Source organism: Aulostomus chinensis, chromosome 22, assembly GCF_037954235.1.
Source record: "Aulostomus chinensis isolate RoL2024-O1b breed Wild chromosome 22, RoL_Achi_v1.0, whole genome shotgun sequence".
Lineage (NCBI taxonomy): Eukaryota > Metazoa > Chordata > Actinopteri > Syngnathiformes > Aulostomidae > Aulostomus > Aulostomus chinensis.
The window spans coordinates 18338998-18358209 of record NC_141341.1 but is presented as its reverse complement, the minus strand read 5'-3'; the positions used below and the strand labels follow the sequence as shown (position 1 = coordinate 18358209).

General features: G+C 39.0%; 1 protein-coding gene across 10 annotated transcripts in view; it reads right to left on the bottom strand.

The window, feature by feature from the left end:
• The window catches only part of LOC147241039 (receptor-type tyrosine-protein phosphatase U-like), a 228718-nt gene extending 215697 nt beyond the window's left edge, over positions 1-13021 (bottom strand). For all 10 annotated transcript variants that reach the window (XM_086192426.1, XM_086192427.1, XM_086192430.1 and 7 more), the window contains exon 1: positions 12775-13021. In XM_086192426.1, the coding sequence (XP_086048552.1) occupies positions 12775-12844 (70 nt within the window). In that variant the 5' untranslated portion in view covers positions 12845-13021. The remainder of the gene's footprint in view (positions 1-12774) is intronic.
• Between the last annotated feature and the right edge of the window lie 6191 nt (positions 13022-19212).

Sequence of the window (19212 nt, the reverse complement as noted above, 5' to 3'; positions counted from 1 at the left end):
ACACCAAAACTATTCTATTAAGCTATCTACTAAGGTAATTATGGATTTTGAAATTATTCAGCTTTCTTCTTCATGAAACAGGTGATCTTAATCAATCTATGATAGATCAGGCTGTTCTCCATGAAAAGAGATAAGCAGATGTTAATCCTTAAAAAAAAAAGAGTGCTAGAGAGAGGACGGTGTCAGCAGAGAACTTACCTTAAGAGTACATGTATGCCTTAAGTAAGGTTGGACAAAATGGCATGTGACCTATTCTCAGCTGCAAAGCAACTCTACAGTATTATAGTTATGGATTGAAGAGTAAAAACTACTGATCACTTCCCATACATCCCCAGCTGACGTTCTGGAGCTCTGACACTTCTTGTATACAATTTTAAAATGCTGAGGAAAAGGGTAACACTGAACTACAAAAAAACAGCATTGATTCTGATACATTTACAGAAAAAGAAAGTGAAGAAGCTGGTGATGAAGATATCCCACAGTGATAGTAGACGTACAGGTGCTGTGGCTCATGCTGCATAACCTCCCTGCTGCGCACAAAAGCGTCCCTGCCAACCTTGACATGGGTGAACATGCCGCAGTGCCCTTGTTCACTCTGTTCGGGGACATTTCATATTATTTATATAATATTTTGACTTTTTCTTCCAAGTTTCTCTTACACTTTTAATTCCTCTGGTGCGCCACAGGGACTCTGAGGCCCACATTTGATAACTTTCAACATCAACTTTTTAAAGTGTAATATCTACAGTTACCTTGGGACCAACACATCCTGGGTCTTGCTCCATATCACTAATTTATTTTTTCCTTTTTCCTACTCAAATTAAGTTTGAGATATGACAAAGCATGAGTCTCTCACTGTAAATCTAACTTGAGTTTATCTGCACTGTGACACAGGGTGCTAAACATGTGAGTCCCAGAGGGAAAACCCTGGGAGATAAAGAGCAGAAGAGAAAGAAACAGAGCTTAGAGGATATAGCTTTTGGCATCATGCAGTTATTTTCCCCGAGAACCACCAGAAAGAAAAGGAAACGATGGAAATTCCTGCCGTTTTGGCCCCAGATGTCATCTCAATTTAAAGTGACACTTGCTGACAGCCCTGTCACAAAATCCTTTTGTGGATGAACTTTGAACCATCTGCTGAAACTGCTGCTCAGCCATGCCATGCTGCAGTGCAAAAAGAGCAACAGTTTCCTCCCTGCAGTGTAACTCGACTCAAATCAACCTGTCATCTCTGGAGACATGTCTGACCACAGGTTTCATGTCCAATGAACAGCTTGGACAATTGGTTTACAGTGTGAACATACTGTCAGCTAGGCTGTGCCAGAAATAGAGGAACATTCAGAAGATTATTTGTTGCTGGCTGTCTGCAGTAGAAACACATTTGGGAGGTAATGGCATGGTGGCGCAGTCGTGCAGTTGTTAGCACTGTCGCCTCACAGCAAGAAGGTTTTCGATTCAATCTGTGAACGAGTTTAACACAAGAACCCATCAGCATCAGCACCAATGTTCACAATCTGATAAATTCATCACTACTGAAAATCTGCTTCGAATGAATTGTTTGTTTCTGTGTGAAAAACAACCTGTAAATATTTGAACCACCAAACCACTGGCCAGCCAGGAATAGGAGGCACCTGTCCTGTCAGTGTTGGTGGTTTTCAATGAATGTGTTTCATTCCTTCAGACTTGACCAGAGTGTTCTTGACAGTAGGGCCTGGCTGAAATGGGATTTGTGTGTCCAATTCCAAGCAGAATAAATTCACGATTATCGTTATGTACAACTGATATAGTGAATTTTTGTGCTGGACTTAATACCAAAATAGAATAGTAAAATAAACAAGCCTGAAATGCCAGAACGGTCTCCATCAGACACACTACACTGAATCATTTTTAAAGCCCTATCACCATTGTTTTCTGCATTTTATGTGCTGTGTTTTGTAATAGTGGAAAACTTATACACTGATACAATATGTCTCTGAAAGCAGATATTGGCCAATATATTGGTCCTACATGGCACACTTGATCTATATGTTTAGAAGTGCGAGAGAATTTAAAATGAGTTTATTTAAATAGAGGCAATGTGTATTCCTGAACATTTAGAATTAAATTTGCAAAGACAATGTTTAACTCCATTGTTTTGGACCCCTGCAAAATCGAATGCAGAGATAACATGTTTAGCCAAAAGTCATTGTTCAACCACTGGCTGTCGAGGTGGTGTCCAGTGAACGATGCAGGCTTCATAGAGATCATTCTCTGGAGGAGACCGAGTCTGATTAGGAGAGGCAGTATTCATCCTATGTTAGATGGAACAGCTCTCATTTGTAGAAATATGGCCCAGTTTATTACACACCCAAAACCTTTACAGCTCAGTGCTGAAACCAAGGGGCAAAGCTGCAGTGTTAAATGCTTCGCTGCACTTCCACTAGGGCAGTTACCCACCTAAAACCCCCAGAGATTGTGTATGTCCCCTTACCATGTCAATTTATTCATTCAAAGAAGAACAGAAGAGGAATTAATTGGAAAAACCTAATAAAAATGAACAATACCACTGAATTAATTTAAAAGAATACGATAATTAGATGTGGATTGTTAAACATAACATCTATGTATAAGCTGTATTAGTAAATTCATTAATATCTGACAATCAAATTGACTCATTCTGTTTTACTGAAACCTGGCAGTGTAATGATTTTTATGTTAGCCTAAATGAGTCCACTAATACCAGTCATATTCACACACATATTCCTCGAAGCTCTGGCCGAGGAGGTGGTGTTGCTGCCAATTATGACAGAAGTCTAGTAATAAATCCCAAACCCAAAGTAAGTTTTAATCCATTTGACAGCCTTATTCTCAGTCTGTCTCCTCCAGCCTGAAAAACCCTACAGCTGCTTCAGTTTGTTATTGTGTACCACCCACCTGGCCCATACTCTGAATTTTTGTTTGAATTCTCAGACTGTATATCCAGTTTAGTTCTTAAACTTCATTCTTCATTATTGTAGGTGATTTTAATATACATGTGGATGTTGATAATGACAGCCTGGGTACTGCATTTATGTCACTTTTAGACTCAATTGACTTTGATCAGTCTGTACATAAAGCCACTAACTGTCATAACTAAACCTTGTCCTGACATATGGAACTGAAGTTGAAAATTTCATTGTATTTCCACAGACAATACAGATCACCAATCAGACCATCAATTACTCACCTCTGAATATGAACAACTTGACTATACACTACTAAGGAAAACTGTAATTAAATAAGTGATTCCACTGGCGTTAAATTCAGTGTCATGTTATAAAAGAGGACTATATTGTCAACTTTATTCTCTCCCAAAGTGATTATTTCACCAATAGTGCAACAAGCACCTTACGAACAACATTAAAAAAGAAAACTGTGAAACTAAGGAAACAATAACCATGGTACATTTCTGACACCGGACAGTTTAAATAAACAACACAAAATCGGGAGAGGATATTACGTGCCTCCAGACTGGAGGAGTCACATGTAATCAGGTAATATAATCTTAAAACCTATGGGAAAGCCCTTTGTAAAAAACAGAGCACCCTGTTTCTCAGTATTAATAGAGGAAAATAAGACCAACCCTAAGTTTCTCTTCAGCACTGTAGCCAGACAGACAGAGAGCCACAGCTCTATTGAGCTAAATATTCCTGTTACCCTGAGCATCGGTGACTTTTTGAACTTTTTTAATGATACAATTCCACTCATTAGGGAGAAAATTAATCTCCTCCATCAGGGCAGTCTCACCCTTATTTGTCAAAGACCAGCGTTTGGTGAACTCCCAGTGGCATCAACAGCCAACATTGAGGGTTCCACCTTCTGCATTGCTTGACAACGACAACGAAGAGGGCAGTCCGATAGAGTTTGCAAATCCCTCATTATTGGATTTTGATGAAAGAGAATTAGCCATCCAGGTAACACGGTGTCACCACTATTCCATAACCGTAATCCAAAGTCCTGCATTGCTGATTGAAATGGATGAGAATGTTGGAGGCACACCAAAACGACACAGAGGAGGAACCCTCAATGTCAGCTGGGGATGCAGTGGGGGTACCCTCAACGCTGACTGAGGATGTCAGGGGGAGCTGACCAAACATCGGTCTATGACGGGGTGAGACCACGTTACCTCCTTCCATCAGTTGAGAGTTGAGACATTATTATCTTTAAACTCAGAAACCTTAGAGACAGCTGAAGGCCCAGACATATACCTGGACTGCTTTTTGGGTCGTCAGTCCATCGCAGGGCCAAGACATAGAGACAGACAACCATTCAAACTCACATTCACACCTACAGTCAATTTAGAGTATCAATCAGCCTCGTCCCCTCTTGATGTCTTTGGATGGTGGGAAGAAGCCAGAGTACCCATGCAGGAACAGGGAGAACATGCAAACTCCACACAGAAAGATCCCGTCCCCGAGCTGGGACTCAAACCTGTAACCTTCTTGCTGTGAGGCGACAGTGCTGACCACTGCACCACCGTGCAGCCCCTTCATAAACTGATTTTGACAATTTCTTTCTCAAAACCATCAACCTGTCTGATAGACTCCATCTCAATTAAGCTTCTTAAGACACTTTACCCCTAGTTAGCACCTCTCTCTTAAACAGTGATCAGTCTGTTGCTGTCACCTGGCTACATTCCACAGTCCTTTAAACCATAATTAAACCCCTTCTCAAAAAATCAACTCTAGACCCAGACATTTTAGCCTGCTATCGACCAATATTGAATATTCCTTTTCTCTCCTCCAGTTGCTAAAAAGCTTTCTGACTTTCTTAAAAACAATTACTTATTTGAGGATTTCCAGTTAGGTTTTGGGGTTCATCATCGTACAGAAACAGCATTAGTCAAAGTAACTTATGACCTACTGGCATCAGAAGAGGGACGTGTGTTTCTGCTGGTCTTGCAAGATCCTAGTACAGTTTTTGATACAACTGACCATCATATCCTACTACAAAAACTAGAACATGTAATTGGCAACAAAGGAACTGCATTAAGATGGTTTAAGTCATATCTACTAGATAGACCTCAGTTTGTACTCGTTAATAATGATTCCACTGTGACCACTACAGCTACAGTGTTCGACAAGGATCTAAGGCTCGGTAAGGCCACATTATAAGGAACACTTGATTAATTTTAATTGTCATGCAGATGATATGCATCTACTTGAAACCAATCAGCAAACTAAACGTTTGGCCTCTGGAAAAGAAAATACAACGTGGATTTTCTTCCACTAAATTCTGAAATAACTGAAATTAATATGCTGGGCCCAAAACACCTTATCTAATGAAATAGGTACCCTGGATGGCATTCCTGGCATCTAGCACTACCAAAAGGAATCTGGGAGATATCTTTGATCACAAACTGTCCTTCATCTCCTACATAAAGCCAATCTCACAGGGTGCCCCTATTCATCTATGTAACATTGCTAAGATCAGGCACATCCTGTCTCAAAAAAGAGACAGGAAAACTAGTCTCTGCATTTGTTACTGCCAGGCTGGATTACTGCAATTCCCTCCAATCAGGCTGCACTAATAAGTCTCTAAAACCTTTCAGCTAGTTCAAAATGCTGCTGCCCATATATTCACAAGAGAAGAGATCATTTCTCTCCTGTCCTAGCTTCTCTGCACTGGCCCCCTGTCAAATTCCAAACACAATTCAAAATTCTTCTTCTGAAATACAAAGCCCTCAACAGTCAGGCACCTTCCTACATTTACAGAGCTCACACTTCCCTACTATCCAGCTAAAATTTTCACATTTCCACATTCCCAGGATGCAGGGTTACTTGTGGTTCCTAGGGTCTCAAAAAGTAGAATGAGACAGAGCCTTCAATATTCAGGCTCCTCTCCTGTGGAACCGTCTCCCAGTTTTGCTTGCAGACACCCACTCTACATTTAAAAGTATGCTTTAGACTTTCCTTTTTTAAAGATTACAATTTGGGCTGACTTAGGCTAGCCCTTAGTTAGGCTTAGATAGATAAGAGATCTTTCATGATGTACCATGTGCCTCTCTCCTCCCCTCTGTCCCCCTGTACTCATTTACATTCCATACATACTGTACTTGTTCATAAATTAACTTCTTCCAGAGTCGTTGTGCTTTCTCACTTCCCAGATTGACTGATTGTCTCCTACTTGATCCTGCTGCTGAAGGAGGCTACAGACCTGAAGAGGCTCAAGCTGCCACCATTAGAATCCATCTGAGAATTAGTACTAGTAGGATCCAAATTAGTATTCTGACATTAACATCAGCATTGTGTTGTTTCATGTTCGTGAGCACTTTAATTTTTTTTTAAATTATGCTGAGGAAGATAACTTAAATAACTGGTTACTGGTGGCTAGTTCACTATTCTTGCTGTTGTATCTGTCTCCCTGTCCCCTGTTCATCTGTATTTCTCTCTGCTTGTCTTTCTTTCTCATCTATTATTCACTCTGCTTATCTTTCTCTCTCTCTTTGTCTCTTTCTTTACCTGTATCTGTACCCTTCCCTTATTTATGTTTGTCTCTGCCCCCTTTTTCTAGCTGTCTTTTCCCCCAAACCAGTCAAAGCAGATGGCTGTTCCCGCTGAGCCTGAGTCTACTTAACATGGAGAATTGTAGGGTGTACATTAGTTGGAAGAGTCTGTTTCTTGACCTTGGCAACCAGTAAAGTGTTATGGGATAACTTTTGCTGTGATTTTGCACTTTACAAATAAAACTGATTTGACTTGATTTAAATGTAAATATGCCAGATTTAGTCACCAGACTCACCTCATCTGTTGTCCCTTAGAGTCAAGGTTGTTCTGAACAAAAGCAATACAAAAAATAATTTAAAAAAAACAAACCTACATTCAATTCAAGATAATTCCCAGTGCACAGAAAAATGAGCTGAAACTTTATACTTTACAGTAACAGACACTATAGGAATAGAAATAGCATATATTACTATTACATGAAAAAATTCTTATGATGCCACCAAAAGTTTAAAGAGCAAGCTGTTTTCATTATTAGGTAACCATGTTTTGAAATGTTTGGTAAATTGTGTAACAGTTTACATTTGATGTTGTGTTCCAGGTCTGTGGAACTGATCACTGAGAGTCCTGAGTTGCCGAAGGCATTTTTTCGAAATTGAAGAAGATTGATTCAGATGCACTTGGCTAGGATTAAATGCTGTCAAGTTTTTAGAAACAGATCATTGTTAATGCATTTTTTTTTTAAACAGCGAAATTATCAGTCAACAAGGAGAGCGAGGGGATCTATCATTTAATCAGACTATTAGCAGTATTTAGCATATCTGGAGAAGACAACAAATTCCAATATCAAAACTGCACAAAAGCCAAGTAACTGAAGCATTTGTGCTCTTTGAATGTATTCCTCTCAACTCATTTCACTAAGTATCTCATCCACACGTGCATTGTATAGTTTGTTGAAATAAAACAGTTTGTTTTCAGTGAACTGAGTCAGGGGTTCACAGAAATCGTTATGCCAGCAAATAAATCTAAATTAAGTAGCAACAATGAATCACAAACATGGAAGTGTGTCCAAAACAAGGCAAATCAATGTTATTGTCTAAACATGTTTAGTTATGATCTTGACAAATCGTGCAGCCTGCTGACAGCACTCCATCTGCCAATTAATGATTTGTTGTTGTTGCTGAGGGAAAATAACACGTTTCGAAAAGACACCTCATGGGTCTAAGCCAAGGCAGCTTGGCAGTGCTGTCAGCTCCATTAACAATGCAGTAAGGTGACAGGCGCGCACAGGCAGCAGCATCGCTTCATCAATGTCGTCAACATATTGCGTCTAAAGATAATGGTCAAGAATGGTTGAATTGCTGCTACCATTAAAAAACAAGATGCAGCTTCCAATGCCTGACAATTACCTGATTAATCCAGAGGATTGAACAAAACAAGCAAGCAGATTTCATGCTGATCATAAAATACAATTTCTTTGCAGAATCTTAAATGTCTTCTTATTTTGAAATCTATGGGATATTATTATATAATTTCATTATCTTATTTTTGTAAATGCTGTAAAAAAAAAAAATGACATCATCAAGTAGACACCCAGAGACTTGTTCTAAAAGAACATGCCTATGTTTGTTCAAAACTGCTGCAGACACTTATTTGATTATTTTATGACATTTTGATGATTGGAACATATGATTGACCAGTGCTACGTGATTACTAAAATGCATTCAAAGAAAACAGAGGTAGTGAGAGATGTAAGGATTTAATAAAAAAAAAACTAGAATAAGAAAAAAATATTAATTTTAACAACCTTCAAGGCCATTTCAAGGCCACAGATGTGGAGGTGAACCTGAATGCACCATAAAGTCTCACAGGTTTTGCTCTAGCAAATGCAACATGATATTCACAGTCTAAATTCACATTGACTCTAAATCACCACTTTAGTTTTATATGTAAACAATTAAGTCCAAAAACGTATCCAACCAAGCCATCCACAGGCCTCAGAATGTCCAGAAGCCAATGAAAGCTTCTGCTGTAATAATTAAAAGTATTTTAATTCCTGCTTGCAATTTAACACATTTTCTTTCACCATTCCACCAATAAAACTCTCCCATATGAAGAGAGTTACAGAAGACAAAAAGCACAGGCAATTAAAATTTCTCAAAAGCTATTTAAGAGGAGGAGTACAAAGACAAAAAGCCGTATTGACTGTCACAGCTCTGTCTGACATAGGACATTTGAATATGTCTGCAGTGCTCCTTGTAAAATTGAGGGGTGGGCTGTTCTTAAACTTTCAAATTGGTCATTCTTCCATTCAAAGCTTAGTTGTGCCTCTCTCTGTTTAGCAAAACCTAAACTTAGTGTTTGATTATTCATCTGCAGCTTCTGCAATTTAGTTCCTTTGGACAACATTTTTCTCTAGTACACATGTGATGTGCTTATATTGATAGATTCATATGATTCTTCTGGATGCCGAAATGACCTTGTTTCATTGCCATCTCATTATCGTGAAATGTAATTGCAGAGTGAATTCATTTTCTTCGAACAATATGTAGCCATTATGCAATTCACCATTGTTGTATTCAAAAATCTAGTATTATTTCCTCCAGTACAACCACATTTCATCATTGCCTTTGGTGCGAGCATACGCTCCATTTTCTCCATTTACAGCCTCCACATTTGTCCCAGGAGAGATTTGTGTGTCAAGCTATTTTCTGTTGGATTAAACACCGAGCTGAATCCGCACTGCTACACACTGAGGACCCTCTTTAAATCTTCACAGCTGCACTTGAAAGCCCACCGTCTCATGTCAGTGCTCATTTCAGTTTGTTCTTTCCAAGTTAACCCTTTTCTGGCCTCTTTGTGTCACACCACTCTGTGCTGGAGTTCACTAACATGGGTTCGTACTAACTTGCTTCGAATCCTCTGAGCCTGTGCTAACTGAGGCCAGGTGCACAAGCAAAGGTTCACCGTCACCAGTTGACAAAGTTGCTTATGTAAGTAAGAGACCTTCTAGTGCACCCACAAACAATCTCTCTACATGTCGAACATTTCTCTGTACAGCAGAAATTGAAAGCAAGTGTGGTGCAGCATCTTTTCCAAATTAACAATAAAGTTGTGTGACAAAAATTGGCAGCTAAAAAATGACGCTGTTTCAACATTGAAGTACCTTAGAACCTGCAACATGATGTCATCAAACTGCAAGACTCTTTGGTTATGGCAACAAGTGTATATATTAGAAGTACAAACGGTTGGATATTTCCTTAAGAGAGCCATTTAAAGCCTGGATGGTGGCCTTTGTGGAACATCATTCTATATCTCTCCTTGTTTTCTATTATCTGGCTAATAAATATATACTATGCCTAAAATAAAACTCTCTAAAAGAAAATCTCCACAATTCACACCATGCATAGCTTCACCAAGACTCACTTGCCTGACACAGTTGGTGAGAACATCCACTGACACTCGTCAAATGATGAAGACAACACAGTTGATGAGTTTTGAGCTTTTGCTTATATTAACTCTTTCCTTTTTTAGACATTCTTCTCTCACCATTGCATTTTTGAATTAAGTATATACATACTGTATATATGTATGTATATACATACAGATAGATAGATGATAGATAGATGGATGGATAGATGGATAGATAGATAGATAGATAGATAGATAGATAGATAGATAGATAGATAGATAGATAGATGGATAGATGATAGATAGATGGATGGATGGATGGATGGATGGATGGATGGATGGACAGACAGACAGACAGATAGATAGATGGATGGATGGATGGATGGATGGATAGACAGATAGATAGATAGATAGATAGATAGATAGATAGATAGATAGATGATAGATAGATGGATGGATGGATGGATGGATGGATAGATAGATAGATAGATAGATAGATAGATAGACAGATGGATGGAAAGATAGATAGATGGATGGACGGACGGACAGACAGACAGACAGACAGACAGACAGACAGACAGACAGACAGACAGACAGACAGACAGACAGACAGATAGATAGATAGATAGATGGATAGAAGGATGGATGGATGGACAGCCAGATAGATAGATAGATAGAAAGAAAGAAAGAAATCTATTTACAGGCGGCACAGTGGAGTAGTGGCTAGCGCTGTCACTTCACAGCAAGAGGGTCCCGGCTCAGGCACGGGGACTGGAAGTGTGAATTGGTTGTCTGTATGTGTTGGCCCTGCAATGGACTTGAAGGCTCCAGCGACCCTTAACAGGATGAGCCGATGGATGGAGATACTGTATATAAATACTGAACAGACTCCAAAAAACACATTGTACAATGTATATTTTTGTATGCCTGGTAAAGAAATAAAAAGGTGAGCCGTACTAAAGATGCACCTGAAGTGTTCCTCTATTGTTACCCCACTTAAAACCATCTAAACTATACCCACTTTGTTCAATGTCTAATTGATGCAAAATATATGAATTAAAGAAGAAGCAAACAAGATGAGTCTGACTCTGATAACATATGAGATATGCCCTTTCATAAATGAGTCTTTGACACTCTTTGATACTTGACGCCAAGGACACTTGTCATTTGATATCAGAGCGGGGGGTTGGTCAAATTGGCATGTCATTTCTATCAGCAAATACTTGTCATTTTCCAATGATGTAGATGACTGGCTCGGTATCTCAGTTTTGCTCAAGTCTCTTCTTTGCTCATACATAGTGTGATTTCTGGGCTTTTCTCGTTCACATATGCATTTTAGTACATACAAAGTGTGAATGGCATTTCAACTTATTTTTATAAAGATAATTTTTTTCAAAATTGCAACAGTTTTAGCTGTTGGAAAAAATCGGTTGTTTGTTGTCTGATATTATTAACAAAAAATATATATATTTTACCTACCAACAAAAAAGCACTGAGATTTGATACACAGACAAACAAAATAAGTTGTAGGTAAAAAATTCCATTCTTAACGAAAAAAAAACAAAAAAAAAAACATTCTGAATATCCTAAGCCACCTGTTTATAAGACAGTTGTTACATTCAACTTTGCCTCATGAGCCAACTTGATCCAACAGAGAGAGGCTCAGTGCAGCAACTGGTTCTGGTGAATGTGTAACTGATACCCACATAGGAGAGTATTTATATCAGAGCTGCAGGATTCACATGAGTTGCAAAGCATTCTTGAGTTTAACAACTGCCACTTTTCCTTGATACAACCTGACAAGCTGTGACCATTTTTTTCAGGCATACCCCACAACTTTCCTCAAAAGACAGATTTTGAGACCTCAAAAGTCTTTGGAAAGTGCTTCAGCAATTCAAATGTTAAAGCCGCCACAGGCAAAGAGGAGGGGATTTGAACTTCTCAGATCGGCTCTCTGGATTTCGTGTATTGTGGCTTAAATCTCAGTTTCTCTCTCCAATGAAGCAGACCACTTCAAAACTGGGTACTTTTATCACTTAGAGTGATGGATTACAGAGAAAAGGTGGATCAGCTGTCATCATGTGGAGCATGACATTACAAACTGATCTTCTCTGTATTGTTTTGTGTCAGCAGGAAACCAACTTCTATTATAATAAACATCTTTTTCATACTAATAATCTCTGATGCCAACTTCTGCTAAAGCCTGAAATAAATCATCCTGCATCAGTGACATAATCACATGAGATGTTTCATCAACACTGTTAACACAGAGGCATCTTAGCAGGACCTTTTTTACATTAAGGACATTGGCCATAGATAGTGGATGACCTCATCACAATAAAGTAATGACATGTATTCTGGGATGAGGCACTGCAACTCAGAGGGCTGTTGCCACAATAAAGAAATAATAATGACAGCATTCATCATGTGTTGATAATTCTGGACTGATACACACAGAGACTGAGAAGGAGAAAAGATGGTGACAATGGCCAGCATCCAAATATGGAAGACACTGTAAAGCTTCAAATGTCTGACTCTAAGAGGGACCTTAGACAACCAAACTGGCTAATCTCTAATACCATTATATTGTAATGAAGTGGTGCTGTGATTGTACTCTTAAAATGCAGGCAATTTCATATTTCATGTGCCTTCAATATTTATGTGGCGCAAAGTAGAAAAGTCCATATCCATGACAGTCTGATTTCGGCAGCTGAACATAACTTTTGAAGTTTTAAATTTTCAGTAAAAACACACTGACATAATAGTTTCACATTTAATGACAAGGATGTGACCTCAACTATCAACTTTGCAGCAGCCTCTCTATCCGTCAGAGCGTGCAGCGTGCGTGTAGGGCACTTGTGCAGTTGTCAAAGATGACAAACCCTTGTTTTGGATATTTTACCTGTTGGTCCTTCCATACTGTCTGCGCAGATCCTGGTGGTCAGCATCATTAGCAGTACTGCGGAATACATGTTGATTGGAGAAGTAAAGTCCAACACGTTTTGTTACAAAAAGAAAATCCTAGAGAAAAGTCCAATAGCTGCAGGAGCTGAGCGGAGTTGTTCGCCCTGGCCCTCTCATGGATGAATGTCTCCGAAGAGGTTCCAGCTTCCTGCTCTCTCCACCGCCCGCACAGGGAGCATCTGTGCTCAGACAGAAGCCTTCTAGAGGAGCCCCTTTAATAACGGCTCCACTACTTTTTTGCACTATCAAGCAAGCGAGAAAGACGCAGGTCTGCGGCGCCTCCATGTGGTGGGAGGAGCAGTTGAAGTCAGAGTGCATTCTGGTACTTGTAAATGGCTGCATCTTAACGTGATCAACCAGTTCTGAGAGGTAAAATGGATGAGGGAATAACAAAGAGCCCACACAGTCATGTATCAAGGTATACTAAAATCTCCCAAACATTTAAATGCAATGTTTGTCTGACATTGTTTGCAAAGAAAAACAATAGGTACCACTAACTCATGTCCCATGTAAAAAAAAAAATCCAAAAAAAATCCAGATGTCATGAGGTTAAAACACTGTAATTTTACATGTTGAACTGCTAGACACAGGATGTCCCCTATAAGTCAAACATCACTCTGTGGCTTCACGGTTGTTCACTATACTTGTGCATGCTGAATTTTGAGCACCTTCGGATCACCCTCAAAATATTTGTCATGTCACAGCTCATATATTGTAAAATTGGATTTTTATTTTGCACAGAGAAAATGTATACTGAATGTGAAAACAGCCGTCCACTGCCAAACTCAGCACATCCATCATTCTGCAAAGTGAAGCTCCAACAACCTTCAACTGGAGGATGCAGAAAAGCACATTTTTGACTGGAGGCCAGCTTAAAACATACAGCAGGTCGTGATGCATCAGATGGCGCTTTTCTTGAAAAACCCCCAAAATAAATTCAGACTCACAGTATTTCAGGAGTTACACCTTCCCATAGCCCATCCTGCTAGTCATGTGTTATGGGAGTGTATTTTGGACTGGAATGATACAGAAGAAGAATGGATGAATTTATTCTATTTATTCCAGATTCATACTGAATGCTCCAGTCGTTTCTAATCCAAAAGGTTTCTATGTTCTTTAGTCTGATGCCATGTAATATTGAATATGTATATTAAATGGGAGGTCCCAAGATAAATATGAATCAATATTAAATGAATATGAATACAACAAATTTCCAAATGTTTTGCTTTCTTCATAGATTCTTGAAATTAGAATCATAGAATGAGATATTTTCAGCCTTCACAGACTATTGTAATATATTTCATAATTTCCTTGAAATCCTTCAAAATGATGCCTCATGGTAATCACCTGATTTGCCTGGTGAACAACTGGCATGTGGACATTTGGGGATATTTCACAACTATATTTTGTTGGCACGAGTCCAAAAGCCCAAATCCACTTCTTAGCTTCAAGTGACATTGAGCCATCCTGCTGCTCATGAGACAGACAGGAAAAACTGGATCAAAAGTCTTCATCGTTCCCGAAACATCGCCCAAGCGGAGCCATATTGTGAGCGTGGCTTATTTGGAAGGCAGTAATAATTCAGTGTAAATGTTTAAATTATAAAGCAAGCTTGGCATATTGGTGTCAGTTATAAAGTGGCATGCATGCCCTTTAAATGTAATTACTTCCTCGTGTATGTTAACAGCTCCCTCATAAATTCCTACATTATATATTATATAATAGTTCATTTGTTCACATTAATTCTGCTGTATTTCATTTTAACTGTGTCACTGGCAATTCAGCTGGAAACCAAACCTTTGGGCAACTTTGTTGATGATCGTCATAAAGTCCACCAGTTGGTACAAGAATCAATTACATCATCACAGAAGCATTCATTGATTACCTTCTACCATTATGCGTGGATATGCTTATTATTGTTAGAGCTTAGGCTACAACACTTTCATTGTACTTAATTAGATTTAGCTATCTTTTATTGGGATAAAACTCAAAATTGAGTTCTTTGCTCATTTTGTATAAAGACTTGTGAGTTATGATCATATTTTAGCTTATCTTTTATTTTCTTAAAGACATTTACAACTATTTTGGAGCCTCCAAGGCTCCACCCATTTTAATATTTTTGGTAACATTGGTTGGTGACATTCATTATTAACTACACTTGGTTTGACAAAGAATAAATTCAGTCCACGTCTCTTACTAATGTGTTGGGCCACCAGTACAGCTTCAGTGCACCTCGTCATACGTTCTACAGGTAAATAATTGTGTTCATCATGGCCTTGGAGTGCTAATTGACATGCAAATCCCCTACATGTTTTCACTTCATTTGAAACGTGATCATAGTTCACGATACAGCATATGATACATCTCCTTTTCATACTCAGATTATTTAGTTACCCCTCTGCTTTACACTCATTTATTTAGGATTTTCTTTTAATTCATTACTCCTCTATATGTCACACAACTGGCCTGTGCCAGATGGGGACTCAATTTAAGTTTTATGTACCCTATAGCAAAATAACAAACAACTATTGGCAGGGATTCCAGTGTGATTGAGTAATGAAATACCTTTCCCCATAAAATATGTGAAGCTTGTTAAATCATACTATTGTTCCACCACTGCACAAACAGACTTTAAAGACATCCATTGTCCATCCATCGTCGTCTTCCACTTATTCCTTACTAGTGAGGGTCGCGGGGGCTGGAGCCTATCCCAGCGTCAACGGGCGAGAGGCGGGGTTCACCCTGGACAGGTCGCCAGTCCATCACAGGGCCAACATATAGAGACAGACAACCATTCACACTCACATTCACACCTACAGTCAATTTAGAGTATCAATCAGCCTCGTCCCCTCTTGATGTCTTTGGACTGTGGGAGGAAGCCGGAGTACCAGAGAGAACCCACACAGGAACAGGAGAACATGGAGACTCACACAGAAAAATCCTGTGCTGGAGCCGGGACTGGAACCCGGAACCTTCTTGCTGTGAGGCCACAGTGCTGACCACTGCATCACCATGCAGCCGATTTTAAAGACAGTTGATGTTATTTCACATAAATCCTGCAAGGCATCAGGACTGGACGACACACACGGATGGGCACTTGAAATTGTGTGTGAGGAACTTAAACATGTCTTTACCGAACTATATAAGATTTCTGTGCATCAGGCTGTTGTTCCAAAATGCTTAAAGAAGTTCCCAGTATCATGCCAAAAAAATAAGGAAAAAAAAAAAAAAAAAGAAGTCTACCATTGACACTCATAATGATGAAACGTTTTTAGAGGTTGGTTGTGCACCACAGACACATTCTGCCTGCAAACATGGAACCGTGCTAATATGCATAACAGGCCAACAGGTCAACTACCTTCTATACCATCGCTCCATAGCATCTGATTAGTTGGTGGTAAGCTGAAGACACTAGGCCTCAACACACCCCTCTGTATGACTGGATACTGGACTACGATACCTGCAAGCTGCAGTCAGTCAAGCTAGGAGGGAAAACCCCAAGCACCAGCACACTGAACACATCATCACTGGTGTGTGCTCAGTCCATTCCTATTCTTGTTGATGACCAATGACAATTCTGCCAGGTCCAGCTCATATCATGAAATAAGCAGATGACACATCAGTAATGGATCACAAACAATGATGAAATACAGTACAGAGCGAAGGAAAAGCATTTGGCCATTTGACAACCTCACCTTAAATGTGGGGAGGACTGAGGATATGGTTGGTCAACCTCAGGAAAGGCCACAGGGTGCACCCTTCCCTGAGACAAAAGAGTCAGTAGCACTAAGTTTTTGGGGGTTCACTTAGCTGAAGATCTGAACTGGTACGTCAACAACACGGTCCCTCTAAATGCTGCCCCCATCCCTCCTCCAACACCATAGTATGATACATAAACATAAACATAACTGCAATTCAAACTGCACGTTGCAAATCAAAAACACATCAGAAGTAATACACTACCTTGCACCTCAACATCCATTTATTAGAGTTTTCCTTATCCCTGCTCTTTTTGCCAATGCTGCTCTTCTTATTTACTGCTCTTTTTATATGATAATTGCATTGGAATATGTCTATTTTTAGGTATGATATACCCTGCTGATCTGTGGATAATGGCATGTTGCCACCATGTAAGTTAGTGTATATTATGGGAATGACAATAAATCTGATTGTGATTCTGATTCACATGCCTGATACATGCAGTGTCGACCTTCATTCTGAATGGCGCAGAGGAAACATCACACACATCAGTACAGTTCAGCTTTACTCGTTTTTTTTTTTGTGATTATAAAACCTTTGGTCAAAATTCAGTTTTTTTCCCATTACATCAATCCATGCATCACATAGAATTATAATGAATTTAGCAGTCATCTTTCAAAGATGAGAGTCAGAGAATCCCTATTCATTACTCTGTGCATGTAAACTGTGTGAGGACCCTCAGGTTTAATTAACTATGCTTCACCTTAACTGTGAAATATTGTGCATTTGTCTGCTGTTTATTGTTTGATTTCAAAAAAATGTTATTCATACTTTCATAGTATGCATGGTTGAAAAAATGAAGTACATTACAGTCTGCCCCTATTACTATTTACAGTCATGACATGAAAAATAGAAGTTAAACTAGGAATCTGTCCACATAGAGTTAAAGCCACACTATATTTCCTCTCAAAGGTTTAATAGAAAGCAGATATGTGCATAACAGGAGGATGGCACACAGTTTCATAAAACCACATCCTCTGTCATTTCATCCTGATGCCAGGCCTGCGTAGGCCTGCAATAATGTTCAGTCTGCAGACAGGTAGCTACTGAGATCATAGGTCCTATCATTACAGAATTCAGTTCAAAGTTGAAGTTAACTATGGTAGAAAAGTTCCCACTTGGAAAAGAAGAAAGCAGAAAAAAGTTCCCTTCATCAACTCCAGCACAGTCCTTGTCCTTTACTCCTTGTTCAAGAGATAAGGCATCACTTTTAAGACATCTTCTAAAATTGCTGATTTGAATGGCCTTTTAGAATAGCATGAAGTGCAGCCTAATATTAAGTGGGAGCATTCCTGCAGTGTGCTTTAATGGAATAATGTCGTGTGTGCAAGCATGCCATTCGCCGATATTTCAGTTGATATGATCACCCCCTTCAACTTTCTGTGTTCTGCTGTTTTTATAGTCTCTCTCATTATGAAACATAAAATGAATGACTTGTAAAATAAGGCAGGCCTACCTGGTTCTTTAGGGCAAATAGGTGTGAAATATGAAACAAAATAAAATGCATAATCCTGAAAAGAAGTTTCGCAAAGAAAGTAAGTTTTCACCCCAACAAGAGTACCCTTCACGGTATCTTTGGCATGGCATACCCGTGATATTGCATTGCATATGTCAGTGAGACTCTTTTTATTAAATATATGCAGAAAATAACAAAAACAAAACAACAAAAATTAACTACTCTATCTATGATGTTCAGGCCACCATGTTTGGTTTTTTCAACTGGCCTGGACTGGAGGTGAGGAGTTGGAAGAACAATCATTCATGTGACTATACAGTATTGAATGATGCGTGTGTTGATTTGGCTACATTTGTCCTCTTTCTCCATTCGTTACAATCCAACTGTGACAGCCCTCAACAACAAAAATAAGATGTTTTATAATAAAATAATTTACAGCACCATGCTCTTCAAATAAAACTACTTACTTACTACTTATATCATATTTGCACAATAGACAGACAAAAATCTGCAAAGAATATTATTCTGATATTATATAATGTATTAGGTCAAAAATATTTTGGTTTTTATTTGTTTCCTTTTAAGCCCTTGAAACAAGATTTTCCATGTTGGTTGAGAACCAGAATTGTTTATTTTCTTCTTGTAGAAATCATATTTGTTGGTTTGTTTATTATATTAAAGCCCTTGGGCTGAACACATTATCATAGGGAGAATAAAGGTTTTGTGTTCATTACCAGAAATTTAATGCTGTCACCCATGAAGATGCTTTCCCTCTGCTCAGGATCAAGGAGACACTCAGCAGTCTGACCTGAACCGAGTGGTTTTCCACTCTAGACCTGGCCAGCAGCTACTTGCAAGTTGAGATGGTCCCTTGAGTATCAGGGCCTATGAAGTTTGGCCTTTATAACGTACCAGCCATTTTCCAGCGGCTGATGTAGCAATGCCTCAGCGCCCAAGTGACAGATTCTCTGCTGGTGTACCTAGATGACACAAATCTTTCACTTAATAAAAAATGTTGCAATCACATCAATGCGAGTGAGAGGCCATACCCACCTCAGTGGCTGAATTACTGACAAGAACATATATAGGCCAAACTGATCTATTAGAACCGACATCAGATATCATAGAAATGAATAAAGAGCTATGATTACACCATCAGCC